The following is a 17,157-nucleotide window of genomic DNA, read 5'->3' on the forward strand; positions in this document are numbered from 1 at the left end:
CTCATTTTTTACAGAATTTATATTAGTCTCTTCATCTACACAGAGAGAGACAGAGACAGGCTTAGAGCAAAGTTACATCTACAGTGTGTGCTTTCTGACACAAAGCAAATGTTCACGGTTCACTGAAATAAAGAGATGAATGAGTAGTTTAGAAAACAATCTTCAAATGTTGTAGAAAGTCAGAAATGTAAAGATGAAAAAAGATCAATATAAACAATGTCCTCTAGATGTTACTCATTGATATATATTATCAATTTTACTTTACCTCAGGTCTTAAATATTGCATCAAAGTGTCATCATGGAGATTTATAAATCATAAAGGGAGAAAACTGTTGCACAATATAACAGCAACAAACAGAGCAATTCCTTAGCGTTTTACCATATTTCCTCCTTAGTAAATTACTCTTGCATCTAATATGGTCTACTTTAGGTCCACCACAGTTTACAAAACTACAGTAAAAACCCAGACAGGTACTACAGAAAAGATGACAAAAATCAGAATCATTTCTCATTTTCTAAGCTCAAATAATACCCACATACTGGTAAACAGATGAATAAAAAGGTACTTGTATATTAAAGAGCTTTTGTGAACAAAAGTACATAGATCTGGGCTCAGAAATGTAGAAATCCAAAGAATAAAAGATTAATCCACAGCTATAGAATCTAAGTATATATATATAAACACTTAATATTATCACACTGTATTCATTTCTGTATAAGAAAAATAGAAACAAGTAAATATCATCAGGAGAGATAATATAAAACCAAACTAAAGGCTGAGAAAAGGCACTCAATGTTTCCACCTTTTACCTCAGTTTCACAGAAAATCTGCCATGAATGAAATACTCCCAATCTGCTTCTTTACCTAAATACTTCCATCTTCCCATATCTTTTTTCCTTTCTGCTTCCAGTAAATGAGACGTTTTGCCTATTTTCAAAAATAAGTCCCTCCCACCAACTCCAATAACCCAAGTCTTTTGACCACCAAATTTTTTTTATAAATAATCTATGCTCTGAGTGCTTAAAAAAGAAAAATGAAGAAGAAATTTTTTAAATTAAAAAAAAATATATTCAGACCAGGTGCGTTGGCTCATGCCTGTAATCCCAGCACTTTGGGAGGCAAAGGTGGGCAGATTGCTTGAGGTCAGAAGTTCAAGAGCAACCTGGCCAATAGACTGAAATCCTGTCTCTACTAAAACCATGAAAATTAGCTGGGTGTGGTGGCGTGTAACTGTAATCGCAGCTACTCAGGAGACTGAGGCAGAAGGACTGCTTGAGCAGGGAGGCAGAGACTGCAGGGAGCGGAGATCGTGCCACTGCACTCCAGCCTGGGTGACACAGTGAAACTCCATCTCAAAAAGAATAAAAAAAGAAAAAATAATCATCTTGTCCAGTGTCTTTCTTTCATCACCTTACCATTCTTACTGTTTAAATTCTGGTTCTGCTTTCAATCTGATTAAATTTGCTTTCCCAGAATGTTGAAATATCAAAACCAGTTGTATTTACTCAAATCATTTTTTCTAGTCTCTCCATGATTTGACAGAATTATCCAGCTCATCCTTGATTACTTCTGAATTCCTTGATGCCACTGTCTCAAATTTTGGTCTAACAGCCATGTAACGGTCTCTCATCCTGAATGCTAGAGCCATATTAACCTTTCTGTAATTTTTATACATTCTTTTATCATATTCATTCCTTAGCTAAACTGCTTTCAAGAGCTCCCAAAGTCTACCTATCTCTTCAGTCTGGAATCCTAAGACAGTGCCCCTCAAGTACCTCGTGCTCTGGTCAAACTGCACTACTTATTTACAATTTCTTACAAAACATATCTCGACTGACAAAGGCATTTCCTCTCCTTAAAATACTCTTGCCTTGCTCATTACTTACCACTGAACTCTTTCCTGTACATTTGATATGACTGAAAGTTTCCTGAGGCCTCCCCAGAAGCTGAGCAGATGCCAGCATCATGCTTCCTGTACAGCCTGCAGAACCATGAGCCAATTAAACCTCTTTTCTTTATAAATTACCCAGTCTCAGGTATTTATTTATAAGAGTAGAACGATGGACTAATACAGAAAATTGGTACTGAGGAATGAAGCATTGCTATAAAGATATCTGACAACGTGGAAGTGTCTCCCCTAGTAGAGAGATTCTCCATGAGGGTTCCATCCCTACAGCAGGCTTCTGCCTGAATATCCAGGTGTTTCCATACGTCCTCCGAAATCTAGGTGGAAGCTTCCAAGCCACAAGTCTTGCATTCTGTGTACTGGCAGGCTTAACACCACACAGAAGTCTTATGGCTGGCATCCTTGAAATGGTGGCTCAAGCTGTACCTGGGCCCCTTTGAGCCACAGCTGGAGTTGGGGTGGCTGGAGAGCAGTGAGCAGTATCCTGAGGCTGTGCAGAGCAGCAGGCCCCAGGCCTGGCCCAGGAAACCATTCAGTCCTCTTAGGCTTCCAGGCCTGTGATGGGAGGAGCTGCCATGAGGTTCTCTGAAATGCCTTCTAGGACTCTTCCCCATTGTCTTGGCTATTAGTAGTTGGCTCTTTCATTTTATTTATGCAAACTTCTGCAGCCTGCTCGAACTCCTTCCCTGACAATTGGCTTTTCTTTTCTACCACATGACCAGACTGCAAATTTTCCAAACCATAAAGGTTTGGAAAAGGTAATGTGGGGAAATGTGGGGTTGGAGCCCCCACACTGAGTCTCCTCTGGGGCACTACCTAGTGGAGCTATGAGAAGAAGGCCATTGTCCTCCAGACCCTGAAATGGTAGATCCACCAAAAGCTTGTACTGTGCACCTGGAATAGCCTCAAGCTCAAGCACTCGATACCAGTCCTTGAGAGCACCCACAGGGGCTGAACCCTCCATAGCCACAGGGCCTGGGGCTACCCAAGGCACTGGGAGCCCACCTCTTCCAATAGAGTGTCCTGGATGTGGGGCATGGAGTCAAAGGGGATTATTTTGGAACTTAAGATTTAATGACTACCCTGCTGGGTTTCAAACTTGCACGAGGCCTGTAGCTCCTTTCTTTTGGCCAATTTCTTACTTTTGAAACAGGAGTGTTTACTCAATGCCTATACCCCCACTCTATCTTGGAAGTAACTAACTTGTTGTCTTTTATTTTATAGGCTCATAGGTGGAAGAGACTTGGCCTTGTCTCAGATGAGACTTTGGACTTTGATCTTTTGGGGTAATGCTGGAATGAGTTAAGATTTAGGGGGACTGTTGGGAAGGCATGACTGAATTTTGCAATGTGAGAAGGACATGAGATTTGGGAGGGGCGAGGGATAAAATGATATGGTTTGGATCTGTGTCCCCTCCCATATTTCATGTTGAACTGTGATCCCCAATTACAGTTGAAGGTGGGGCCTGGTGAGAGGTAACTGAATCATGGGGGTGGATTTCCCCCTTGGTGCTGTGTCACCATAGTGAGTGATATCTGGTTAAGTGTGCTGCAGCTCCCCTATCACCCCCTCTCTCCTGCTCTGGCCATGTATGTTGTGCCTGCTTTCCCTTCACCTTCCACCATAATTGAAAGTTTCCTGAGGCCTCCCCAAAGCTGAGCAGATGCCAGCATCATGCTTCCTGTACAGCCTGCAGAACCATGAGCCAATTAAACCCCCTTTCTTTAAAAATTACCCAGTTTCAGGTATTTCTTTAGAGAAGTGTGTGAATGGACTGATATACCATCCATTAAAGCAGGGATCCCCACCCACACTGGGCCACAGACCGGTACTGGTTTATATCCTGTCAGAACTGGGCTGAACAGCAGGAGGTGAGCCAGCAAAGTTTCATCTGTATTTACAGCCATTCCCCATCACTCACATTACTGCCTGAGCTCTACTTCCTGTCGACATCAGATTCTCATAGGAGGGTGAACCCTACTGTGAACTATGCATGTGAGGGATCTAGGTTGCATTCTCCTTATGAGAATCTAATGCCTGATGATCTGAGACAGAGCCAAGGCAATGACATAGTGCTGGGAGCTGCTGCAAATATAGATTAACAAGCTCAGGGGTCCCATTGATTCTACATTATGGTGAGTTATAGAATTATTTCATTACATATTGTAATGTAATAATAATAGAAATAAAGTGTACAATAAATGTAATGCCCTCGAATCATCCCAAAACCATCCCCTGTCCATCCATGGAAAAACTGTCTTCCACAAAATTGGTCACTGGTATCAGTAAGGTTTGGGACCACTGCATTAAAGACAACTCTTACATCCTTTTCTTCATGTTGCTTTCCCTCATTTCTCAAGTTCTTCACTCCTAACTCATATATTATAAAAGTTACATGTTTCACTCATAGGATACTTATATACCATATGTCTGTCAACACTGTAGGAGTGAAACAAATAACCTTTGTATTAATTTAGAGTGAAATGATACCTCGTTTTCTATCATTATGCCCCTGATAGTATCAGGCATATTGCTACACAAGAACACTTAAAGGATGAATTTAAAAAATCTATCTCACTAACTGACTACATAAGGCTTATAGTTTTTTCCCTTATCTTCCTTTCAGTCAAGTTTTTGCACATATGACTACCACTAAATTCCAGCCCTGAAAACAACAAAAACTATCTCAAGTTGATAGCATTCTATAAAAGTGAAGTTTAATGTTAAGAAATTATCTGTAATAATTCATAAAAGTGATAATCATAAGTATGTAATGAAGAACAATTTAGTATCATAAGAACCAAAAACAGAAACGTGTCAATGTTATTCATTACCTAGGTATATGAAGTCATAAAAGGCAAAGTGTTAATTCTCCAAAGAGTCTATCTGTAAGCAGCTGACATATATTTGAATGTTATCAAAATCAGACTTGCTGCCTAGGTAAGTCATCATATTTAGGTAATTAATATCTTAAAAACAACAAAATTAGCCTGGCATGGTTGTGTGTCCCTGTAGTCCCAGCTACTCAGGAGGCTGAGGCAGGAGAATTGTTTGAACCCAGGAAGCAGAGGTTGCAGTGAGTCCAGACTGTGTCACCGCACTCCAGACTTGGTGTCACAGTAAAACTCTGTCTCAAAAAAAAAAAAGTAAAGTAAAATGTTGATGGGAGACCCTCCCCAAAGTCACAGACAAATGCACATGGCAGACCACACACAAAGAGCACCACAGATGTACACATGTATAGAGTCAGAGCCAGAGAGAGTGCCAGACTGGGAGTGAAGGAATCAGAAACACAGAGGCAGATATACTTAGAGCCAGAGAAAAAAATACACTCACGGAGACAGAAAGAAGTGCACACAGAAACAAAGACAGCATGGGTTGTTAATGGCTAATTATGGGGGAAAAAAAACCTTTTAAAATCATAAATTCTCTGGCTTGATTCTACCACTAACTTTCGTATACTTTGTGTATTAATAAAGTGAAAAACAAAAGTTACTCAGAAAAATTGGATCTGATTTCCTATCTAATATGGGAATCTGTATATATATTTACCAATTTTATATATTTATTATAGAATTTATATTCATAAATTTGTATCTTTCTTTCTCTCCCCCCTCCATTATTATGCATAGGAAAAAAAAAGTACTAATTAGCTTTAGTTAATTTCAACTTTTAGTCTCTGGGGAATGACTTTGCTTCTTTTGCACTGCAATGCTGTCACTCTTCCAGCCATGATTTACCTACCTGTGACCTTCAGTACACTAGCAATAACTTTGAACACTGACTTCTTTTAACCCCCATTCTAACTGCTCACCAGCAAACTTCTTTAAAATGCTATAATGATAAACATTTATTCTCAAAAATACTATAATCATAACACATATTCTCACACTTTATCATTAATAACACAAAAATGCCTGGAACATATTACATATGATCAGAAAAAGCAGTTGGTGAACTTTAGTATAAAATGATGAAACCCACTAAATAAGCTTTATTTCAAACTTATTTGTTCCTTTAAACTATTTTGAAAACAGAAAATAATCCAACTTTCTTAGCAAATAAACCTTTGTAAAATTTTTACATTAACAAAAAACTTTTTATCATGTATACGATTTTGCATATATTTCTAGTCAAAAAAAGGACAGAATTTTTTTTTTTAAGTCCAAGTCTCGCTCTGTCATCCAGGCTGGAGTGTAGTGGTGCAATTTCAGCTACAGCTTCTGCCTCCTGGGTTCAGGCGATTCTCCTACCTCTGCCTTGCAAGTAGCTGAGATTACAGGTGAACGCCACTATGCCTCGCTAATTTTTGTATTTTTAGTAGAGATGGGGTTTCACTAGGTTGGCCAGGCTGGTCTCAAACTCCTGGCCTGAAGTAATCCACCCAACTCGGCTCCCAAAGTGCTGTGGTTACAGGCGTGAGCCACCACACCTGGCCTACCTGACATAATTTTTAAGAAAAACTTGGAGGAAATGAATTGGTATGGATTAGTTAGCATCTATTTTAGATTCAAATGCCATCATCCATCAATACCTGTGTATACCACAGCTTGCAACATTATTTTTATCAGAAGAAAAAAATTATAAGGATAGAATAAAAGTTGGAGGCCACAAAGAAAAAAGCGGAACACAATAGTAGATGAGAGTGTATTTGTCCCCAGCAAACAAAATCATTTGTTGCTCCAAGTCACCAACAACAAAAGATGGCTTTCCCCACCATTACCATAGGCTCACTTGGGAAATGGCCCCACATACTAAGCAAATTCTTTTTGGTAGATAGTAACAACACATAACACTCAGTGCTTTCAGTGAGACAAGCACTGTTTTCCAAATGAATCATGTGTTTATTCACCTAATTATCTATGTACTACACACTGAGGAGAGAGTTTGGTTTTGTTGCTTTTTAATCACAAAGTGAGTCTCTCATACATGGTTACAAGAAAGATTCATATCTACTTACTGTGTACCTGTGAGCCAGATACTATACTTGGCACTTACCTCATACTTTTCCTCACTTAATCTTGGTAACACTGTTTAAGGCAGTAATTAAATTATTACTTACCTCCACTGAGAATACATTTTCCCTAAATTTTTCCATGGTCATACCATAAGTCACAAATTAATTTCTACATCTATCTCATTCTTTTACCCTAATCATTACTAGTTTCAGTTTAACTCAGTTCAAAATATCACCTAAATATTTGTCTACTTCAAAGTTAATACTTTGAAAAAAAAAAAATCTCAAATTTTAGGCTGTTTTAAATTTTATTTCCATGTATAATCTCTGGATCCACATTATTCACATTATATTAGGAATCCAGTATTCAATCAAGAACATATGAGGCTTTCATAAAATATTTCTAAAATAAATTCCTTCCCAGTGACAGAATTTATAGCATCGTATTTTCAAATGAATAAGAAAACAACTATCTGATTAAACCAGGGGAAAAAAGGGCTATTTGACTAAATCAAGGTTAAAGTTAAGTAGACTTTTTTCTTTTTTAATTGAGACTAAGTCTTGCTCTATCGCCCAGGCTAGAGTGCAGTGGCATGATCTCAGCTCACTGCAACTGCCACCTCCCAGGTTCAAGCGATTCTTGTGCCTCAGCCTCCCAAGTAGCTGGTATTACAGGTACCCACCACCACCCCCGGCTAATTTTTATATTTTTAGTAGAGACAAGGTTTCACCATGTTGGTCAGGCTGGTCTTAAACTCCTGACCTTAGGTGATCTGCCCACCTTGGCCTCCCAAAATGCTGGGATTACAGGAGTTAGCCACTGCATCTGGACTTAAGTAGACTTTTCAAGCATTCATCACTAACTGCTGTACAGAACTAGCGTGATTATATTCAATTCCTGCCCCAAAGGCTTACAATCTAACTAGACAACACAGATAGAATACACTGGCAAAAGAAACAGAAAAGGATCATGAGCATTAACTAAGTAGCCACCAACTTAAGCTCTGATGTATTTCTTCAAGGTTGAAAGAATATCATAGAAAATAAAGTTCTCACATGTAGAAAATAGACAACGAACATCTGAAAACATAACAAAACATGCAATGAAAATACAGAATCTAATACTCTTTATCCTAAAGAATATAAACTACCAGTTATTTTGTTACATATGTAGTACTGTGGTCTTTCCCCACTTAAACAAATATAAAGCCTGATCAATAATTTAATTCATTATGAAATTAATCAAGGTCAACATGTTCTGATCATCAAATGTCAACTTGATAGGACTAGTGAATTTGCTAGCTAGTGAATCTGCTAATTGTCTAGCAATCAAATTCCACTGATTCTTCTTACCTTGACATCTGAGTGAATTTAAGACTATCCTTACGTCTATTCTACTGCAAATTCTCTCTTTATAAGTTGAAGCTTATTGATAGAATTTGTAGTATACCTATTACCCAATCACCTATCCCCAAATTCTTCTCCCCACCCACCCTCATATATAAACAGCAAATGAATGCAATTGTAACAGACAAACAACTGAAACAGAGAAAAAGAAAATAAAACAAAGATATTCTTAAGCATACAAGAAACATATCCCTTCTGATTTAGCTCAGAGCAAAATGTTCCCTCTAAATCCTAGACTATGATATGGTGATCACAGTCAAATATTTTTAAGAAAATCACTTCCTTCACCATTCCCTATCATACTAAAAATTGCTTTGGCAAGTTTTCTTAATTTCTTCCTTTTAATTTAGGTTATCTAAATATGAATAAAACCAGTAACGCAAACAAAAAATTAGATAACTTATTTTTAAATAATTTAAGAAATTAAATTTAATTAATAAAACTTAACTTATTAATGGCTCACTAAATATAGTATAAGACATGTTACCATACAGATTAGAATACTCCATTGTTACATTTACTTTTCATTTCCTCATTACTGTTTATTCTCCATAAAATTCAGCACCAAATAACATTTCTTATTTTATTCACTTAGCCAATACAGACACTGAACAGTACAATAAAGTAGAACTAAAATCACTGAATAAAACTTACTTTTCAGCAAAATCTTTACTTCTCCATTCTCTTTCTTGATCTCATTCATTACTTTATGTTTCTTTTTCTCTCTCTCTTTTTCTTTGTCTCTCTCTTTAATTTTGTCTTTGATTTTATCTGGAAGACAAAGGAAATATTTAAAACAAAAAAAATTACAATTTTTTTTAATCTGCACAAACTATAGGTAAATATCTAGAATTGCAATGCACGAATAAAATGAGAATGAGGAACAAATATGACTTTTCTTTTTCTTCTCAGGTTTTGAGAAATATTTCTGAATTTCCTTCCTTACTGAATATGAAATACATATGAAAATTTATCATTAAACATTTCAATCTAAGTATTCTTCATTTACTTCATGTCAACAAAAATATTAAATTTATTTCAAATCACTTAAAATAACTAACTTTAGTTGAAGTGACAGTTACAGTGGAAAAGTGCTACTGTTGAAATTGAGCATCTATGGATGAGTAATGTAACAGAAAAACTACTTGATCTCAGTTTCAATCTGTAAGATGGTAATTGATACCTTCCTCATATGGTTACTATATGGATTAAATGAAAAAAGATGTAAAATGACTAAGTATATACAAGACTAGATGTTGGTTCCCTTACCCTTGGCTCCTTTCAAAAACAGTATGACTCAATATGACTACTTGGTGATACTGTAATATTTAAATAAAGGGTTTAATAACTGTAGGGATCATTCAGTTGCATTCTAAAAATTCAAACAAAATTATCTCGTATCCTGTTAAATCATTCTTTGTTCAAATGACTTCCTATGCACCCAGCAAAAGACAAAATATAGAGAAGGATATAAAAATAGTAACATAAATCTTTGCCCTCAAAAAGCTTATTATTGATTACAAAACTAAGATGGAAGTACATAAGAACTATGAAATATCCAGGAATATAGTAGAGATTATACAGTATATATGTATACTGCATAGTCTCTTAAAAATCACTCCTTACTTTCCTTTCTATAAATACTACCATAATCCAGGTTCTAATCATGTAATGATTAGAATACTGTCTATATAAGTACTGTCCTGATCTGGACAGTAAACTAAATGTGAATTGATAAACAATTTTATTTATTTTAATAAAGCCTTTACTTAACACAAAAGGCCCGAAACATTATAGTTTCAACATGGAACTGGTATTTTTTTTTTTATTGTTTTATTTTTTATTTTTTATTTTTGAGATGGAGATTCACTCTGGTTACCCAGGCTGGAGTGCAATGGCGTAATGGATCTCGGCTCACTGCAACCTCTGCCTCCTGGGTTCAGGCAATTCTCCTGCCTCAGCCTCCTGAGTAGCTGGGATTACAGGCACGCGCCACCATGCCCAGCTAATTTTTTTATTTTTTAGTAGAGATGGGGTTTCACCATGTTGACCAGGATGGTCTCGATCTCTTGACCTCGTGATCCACCCGCCTCGGCCTCCCAAAGTGCTGGGATTACAGGCTTGAGCCACCGCGCCCGGCTGGAACTGGTATTTTTAAATTCTGAGATATTTTACATTTTTTCCTAAGATTTTAAAATCTAATGTGTATTTACATTTATGACACATCTCAATTTGAAACTAGTTCTACTTTAAGTGTTTAATAGTCACACTAAACTAGTTGCTACCATACTGAATAGCACAGGTCTAGACTACTGAAATAAATTTTCAAAAAATTAAATCCATGTGATTAATAGACATTTTAAACTTCATTCATTAATAATGATATACAAATTAAAAGACAATATTTTCACCTGTAAAACTGACAAAGTGGTTTTTTTGTTTTCTTTTATTAAGTGAAAACACTCCAAGCATATGAGAGCACAGCAAACACAAACAGGAATTCACTGACTAAACAAATAGGTGGCCTAAAAAATGTTTGGGATATGGGGTGAATAAAATAGATAAAGTCCTTATCTGTTCCCATATAACTTAACTTCTGGAATAGATTAAAGTGTTCCCACATTTCTGACTGGTTTGTTACTGTATTTTCTGATGTTAAAGTCCTTGAAATACTGTCGCAGGCTTCCATCTAGCTGTACAATGTTACTCCAGGCCAGGCACAGTGGCTTGACATCTGTAATCCCAACACTTTGGGAAGCCAAGGTGCGTGGACCACCTCAGGTCAGTAGTTCAAGACCAGCCTGGCCAACATGGGTAAACCTTGTCTCTACTAAAAATATAAAAATTAGCTGGGCGTGTTGGCGGGTGCCTGTAATCCCAGCTACTTGGGAGGCTGAAGCAGGAGAATCGCTTGAACCCGGGAGGCACAGTTGCAGTGAGCCGAGATCGTGCCACTGCACTCCAGCCTGGGTGACAGAGTGAGACATGGTCTTCCGGGAAAAAAAATAAGTTACTCCAAACAGCTGGAGCTTAGACACATTATATAATATTCCCTAAGTAACAAAAGTTTTAACAAAATGAACTATTTACATATCACTTAAAATTACAACTGAAGAAAACAGTCACTTAAAATGTCTCCAAATTTTTTTCCAACCATTCATGTTAATCTTATCAACTTGAAAGTATTTTAATACCTATTAAACTTTATTAAAGTATAATATTAACGGAGTAAAATTAAGATACTTCTGAAACAGCACTCCAAAATCCTTCTGTGTTCTCTTCCAGTCTTTATACAGCATCCTGAAAGGTACTCACAATCCTGACTTGTAAACATACAGGTTAAAATAACTATAAACTTTTTTTTCTTTTCAGACAGTCTTGCTCTGTGGCTCAGGCTGGAGTATAACGGCACGATCTCAGCTTATTGCAACCTTCACCTACTGGGTTCAAGCAATTCTCCTGCCTGAGCCACCATGTAGCTGAGATTACAGGTGCACGCCATCACACCTGGCTAATTTTTGTATTTTTAGTAGAGATGAGGTTTCACCACGTTGGCCAGGCTGGTCTTGAACTCCTGATTTCAAGTGATCTGCACACCCTGGTATCCCAAAGTGCTGGGATTACAGGCGTGAGCCACCACACTCAGCCAACAACTATAAACTTTTAATGGCATATATTCACAATATAAGCCTTCCACAATCACAAAACATAAATATTCTTCAGAATAAAATTAAACTAGCTTCTAGGGAAATAAAATTATCATACACTATGACTCAATTATTTTTAAACTTTAGAAATATACATGCATTACAAAAACAAACTGAAAGATAACCCGAAGTATTAAAAGACATTATTTAAAATTATTTATTTAATTAAATATTGAATATATTTAATTTATTTAACATTTAAAATTCCACTATTTAAGGTGGAAATTTTCTAAGATTCTGCAATGGATACATATTAGTTTCATAACACAGGAAAAGGAATCTTAGAATATGCACTCAAGTATATTAAATAATTCAAGTACAGATGCAGGTATGAAGTCATTATATGAAAAACATCTATAGAAACAATGGCATAGCCAAGACAGGGGAGTTATGGACAACATAACTGTAGTTACCCCTCTCGACATCAAAACATCCTCAAAAACACAAATAATCCTATCTATATATAAACAAAGGGCATTTTTTGTGACATCACTTCTTTCCTTCACCAACATACCTGTCTTGCTCTCATCTCTCATTCTTTCAACCTACCTTTCACCCTTTCTAGAATTTTTCTACTTTTTGGCAGAGCCTATCCTTTTTCAAATTCCAATCATTTTCTTCTTTATTTTTTCCTTAACTGAGACAGGGTCTCACTATGTTGCTTAAGTTAGTCTCGAACTCCTGGGCTCAAGCAATCCTCCTGCCTTGGGCTCTCAAAGTGCTGGGATTATAGGCATAAGCCATCATGCCCATCCCAAAATTCAACCTTGAATGCCTCCATTAAACTTCTGTAATCATGTTACATGGCACAGCTAAGATAAAGTGAGATGCCTACAAACTCAGGAGACCTAGGTTCAAGATTATGCTCTGCAACCTTGATAACTGATAAACTTTCAGATCTCCAGATGCCGCTGTAAAATGAAGTTTGTGTAAAGATTAAATAGAAAATACATACCAAAGCAGTCTGTAAAGATACAAGTCTTACAAATGTAAGAATAATATCTATGCCTATTTACCTATAATATTGGTACCCATAATACCAAAAAAAGAAATTCTGGCCATAATTCAGACCACTGTATATAATGGTGGCTCACACCTATAATCTCAACACTATGGGAGGCCGAGGCAAGCAGATCACCTGAGGTCAGGAGTTCCAGACCAGTATGTACAACATGGTTAAATGCCATTTCTATAAAAAATACAAAAATTAGCCAGGCGTGGTGGCATGTGCCTGTAATCCTAGCTACTCAGTAGGCTGAGGCAGGAGAATCACTTGAACCCTGGAGGCGGAGACTGCAGTGAGCAGAGATTACATCACTATACTCCAGCATGGGCAACAGAGCAAGACTCTGTCTCAAAAAATAACAGTAATAATAAAAGCCACTTCTAGTCCAGAGGCGGTGGCTCATGCCTGTAATCCCAGCACTCTGGGAGGCCAGGAAGGATGGATCATGAGGTCACGAGTTTGAAACCAGTCTGGCCAACATGGTGAAACCCCCTTTCTACTAAAAATACAAAAAAATTTGACAGGCGTGGTGGGCGCCTATAGTGCCAGCTACCCAGGAGGCTGAGGCAGAGGAACTGCTGGAACCCAGGAGGCGAAGGATGCAGTGACCCGAGATGGCACCACTGCACTCCAGCCTGGGTGACAAGAGTGAGACTCTGTCTCAAAAACCAAAAAGAAAAGAAAAAGCCACTTCTAGATCTTTACACATAGAAGTGGTAAGATGGAAAACAGTGCCCTAGCATCACTGTTTACTATAATACATTACTCCTAACAGACTAGAATTCTTATTCAGTTTTTAATTTCTTTCTGTGACCAAGAATTTCTATAGTTTTATCCTTCATAGTCTAATCTCAGGCTTAGAAAAAATTCATAACCGACCTCATCATAATTCTCAGAATAAAAGAATTCTGCCACCATAAAAGCAAGAAACCATCTGTTTGAAAAGTCAAACTAAATATAAGGATTATACGTTTTATTTAAAAATAAAAAGAGAAATCATGACTGTGTTACTGGCAAAAAGAATACACAAATAGATCAATGGAACAAAATAGGGAGTCCATAAATAGATCCACTTAAATACAATCAACTTATCTTTGACAAAGGAGTAATGGCTATATAATGGAGATAAAACAGTCTTTTCAACAAATGGTAATGGAACAACTGGATATCCACATACAAAAAAAAAAAATCTAAATTATAACAGGTGGTATGTGCTAGAAAATAGCACAGAAGAAAATCTAGATGACCAAGGATTTTGGCAATGACTTTTTAGATTCAGTATCAAAGCCACAATAGATTGAAGACGTATCTAATAAAGGGTTATTATCCAAAAAAAGATAACTCTTAAAACTCACTAATAAGAAAACAAATAATTAAAAATGGACCAGGCTGGGCACGGTGGCTCAAGCCTGTAATTCCAGCACTTTGGAAGACTGAGGCAGGCGGACTGCCGGAGCTCAGGAGCTCAAGACCAATCTAGGTAACACAACGAAATGCCATCTCTACTACAAGCACAAAAATTAGCTGGGCACAGTGGGGGCATGCCTATAGTCCCAGCTACTAGGGAGGTTGAGGTGGGAGGTTTAGGTGGGAGAATCACTTGAGCTGGAAGGCAGAGGTTGCTGGGAGCCAAGATTGTACCACTGCACTCAAGCCTGGATGAAGAAATGAAACCCTGTCCCCCTCCCTCCCATAAAAAGTACCAAAGACCTTAACAGACATCTCACCAAAGAAGATACACAGGTGGCAAATAAGCATATTACAAGATGCTCCACACCCGAGGTCATCAGGGAAACACAAATGAAAATAACAATGAGATACCACTACACACTTATTAGAATTACCAAAATCCAGAACGCTGACAACACCAAATGCGCAAAAATACAGTGCAAGAGGAACTATAACCTGCTGCTGCTGGGAATGTAAAATGGTATATCTACTCTGGAAGGCTATTTAGCAGTTTATTACAAAACTAAACATACTCTTATCATATGTTCCAGCAATCACAGTCTTTGGTATTTATCTAAAGGAGCTGAAAACTTATTTCTACACAAAAATCTTTATAACAATATTTATAGCAGTTTACTCATAGTTCACAAAACTTGGAAGCAACCATGATGTCCTTTAGGTAGGTAAACAAACTGGTACATTCAGACAATGGAATATTCTCCAGCACTAAAAAGAAATGAGCTATCAAGCCATGCAAAGATATGAAAGAAATGTAAACATGTACTAAGTAAAAGAAACAGTGTGAAAAGGCTACATAATGTATGCTTCTAACCATATGACATTCTGGAAAAAGCAAAACTATGGAGACTAAATAAAATGATCAGTCGTTGCCAGGGCATAGTGGGGAGGGAGGGATAAATAGGCAAAGCACAGAGGATTTTTTGGACAGTTAAAATACTCTGTACGATATTATGGTGGATATGTGTCATTATACATTTGTCCAAATCCATGAAAGTTTATAACATCAAGAGCGACCCCTGTAAACTACAGACTTCAGGGTGGTAATGATGTGTCAATGTAGGTTCATCAGTTGGAACAAATGTATCACTCTGGTAGGGAATGTTAATAATGGGGAAACCTCCACATGTGTGGAGGGAGAGGGTATATGAGAAGTCTGTATCTTCTGCTCAGTTTTGCTGTGAAACTAAAATTGCTCTAAAAAATGAAGTTAATTTTTAAAGGCATAAATAAATAATTACAAAGGGGAGTGGGGGGAACAGATGCAAACAGACCTATGATATAGTTTAAACACAAACACCCAAAAGGAATATAAGAATGGAAGAGCCAGGCGCGGTGGCTCAAGCCTGTAATCCCAGCACTTTGGGAGGCCGAGGCCGGTGGATCACGAGGTCAAGAGATTGAGACCATCCTGGTCAACATGGTGAAACCCCATCTCTACTAAAGATACAAAAAATCAGCTGGGCATGGTGGTGCGTGCCTGTAATCCCAGCTGCTCAGGAGGCTGAGGCAGGAGAATTGCCCGAACCCAGGAGGCGGAGATTGCGGTGAGCCGAGATTGCGCCATTGCACTCCAGCCTGGGTAACAAGAGTGAAACTCCGTCTCAAAAAAAAAGAAAAAAAAGAATGGAAGAAAGGAGGAGAAATAAATGACTAAGTTACTATCAACCCAAAACGAAAAAGAAATGATGTATGTGGAAAAACAAACATGGGCTAAATACATACTTTTTAAACACATATAAAGTATGTGTTTAGCCCACACATAAAGGTTAAGATATAAAAAGAAACTCATTAAAATAATTTTGTTTGTTTGAGACAGAGTCTTGCTGTGTCACCTGGGCTAGAGTACAGTGGATGATCACAGCTCACTGCAGCCTTGACCTCCCAAGCTCAAGCAATCCTCCCATCTCAGTCCCTCAAGTAGCTGGGACCAGAGGCACACACCATTACACCCAGCTAATTTTTTAAATTTTTGTAGAGACAGGGTCTCACTGTGTTGCCCAGGCTGGTCTTGAACTCCTGTGCTCAAGCAACCCACCTACCTCAGCCTCCCAAAGGGCTGCAATTACAGGGGTGAGCCACTGCATCCAGGGTAAAATAATTTTAAACAAAATATAAATGGGAACTTCAGACATACGGTGAACTTGTGATTTAGCAGCATAAGCCACATATGCTTCAGTATAATATGTATTTCATTCACCCAATACATTCTATTAAGCATGTAGGTGTTTAGGAAATAAAGATGAATAATAATACTGCACTAAGAATCTTACAGTCAACAAATGCCAGTTGATTCTTACTGTAACTACCACTTTGGAACACCAGTTCTTACAACAAAAATAATCTGTTTCATCTGGTTTTCATAAAATTCACTAGTCTCTACATTATTAAAGTCATGAGGGCTCCCAAGGTAAGTCAGTGGTAGACACTGCCTTCACTTGTGTTCTCACTTTGCAGCTATGGGGCCCCCAGAAACCTTAGAGAAATCATTGTTCACCACCTCCTTCCAACTGCAGCCATACAGACCTCAAAATGAGGGCAGAAAATCAGATTCAAGAAAGCTGGTAACTCTTACATGGAATAAATAAAAAGAATTACACACATAAAAACACCACAATGGAAGCTGCAGAACAGCTAAAAACAAAGGGGAGACTATAAAAGAAGCGGAAGGAAAAAACAGACTATATTTAAAACAGCAAGAGTCTG

The 17,157-nt window shown here is 37.5% G+C and overlaps 1 protein-coding gene across 1 annotated transcript in view; it reads right to left on the bottom strand.

Moving 5' to 3' along the window:
• Positions 1-17,157, bottom strand: part of RSBN1L (round spermatid basic protein 1 like) — a 74,181-nt gene that overhangs the window by 25,709 nt on the left and 31,315 nt on the right. The window contains exon 2 of the mRNA XM_002751664.7: positions 8,926-9,042. Coding sequence (XP_002751710.1) covers positions 8,926-9,042 — 117 coding nt within the window. The remainder of the gene's footprint in view (positions 1-8,925; positions 9,043-17,157) is intronic.

Source organism: Callithrix jacchus, chromosome 11 (assembly GCF_049354715.1).
Source record: "Callithrix jacchus isolate 240 chromosome 11, calJac240_pri, whole genome shotgun sequence".
NCBI classification, from domain to species: Eukaryota; Metazoa; Chordata; class Mammalia; order Primates; family Cebidae; genus Callithrix; species Callithrix jacchus.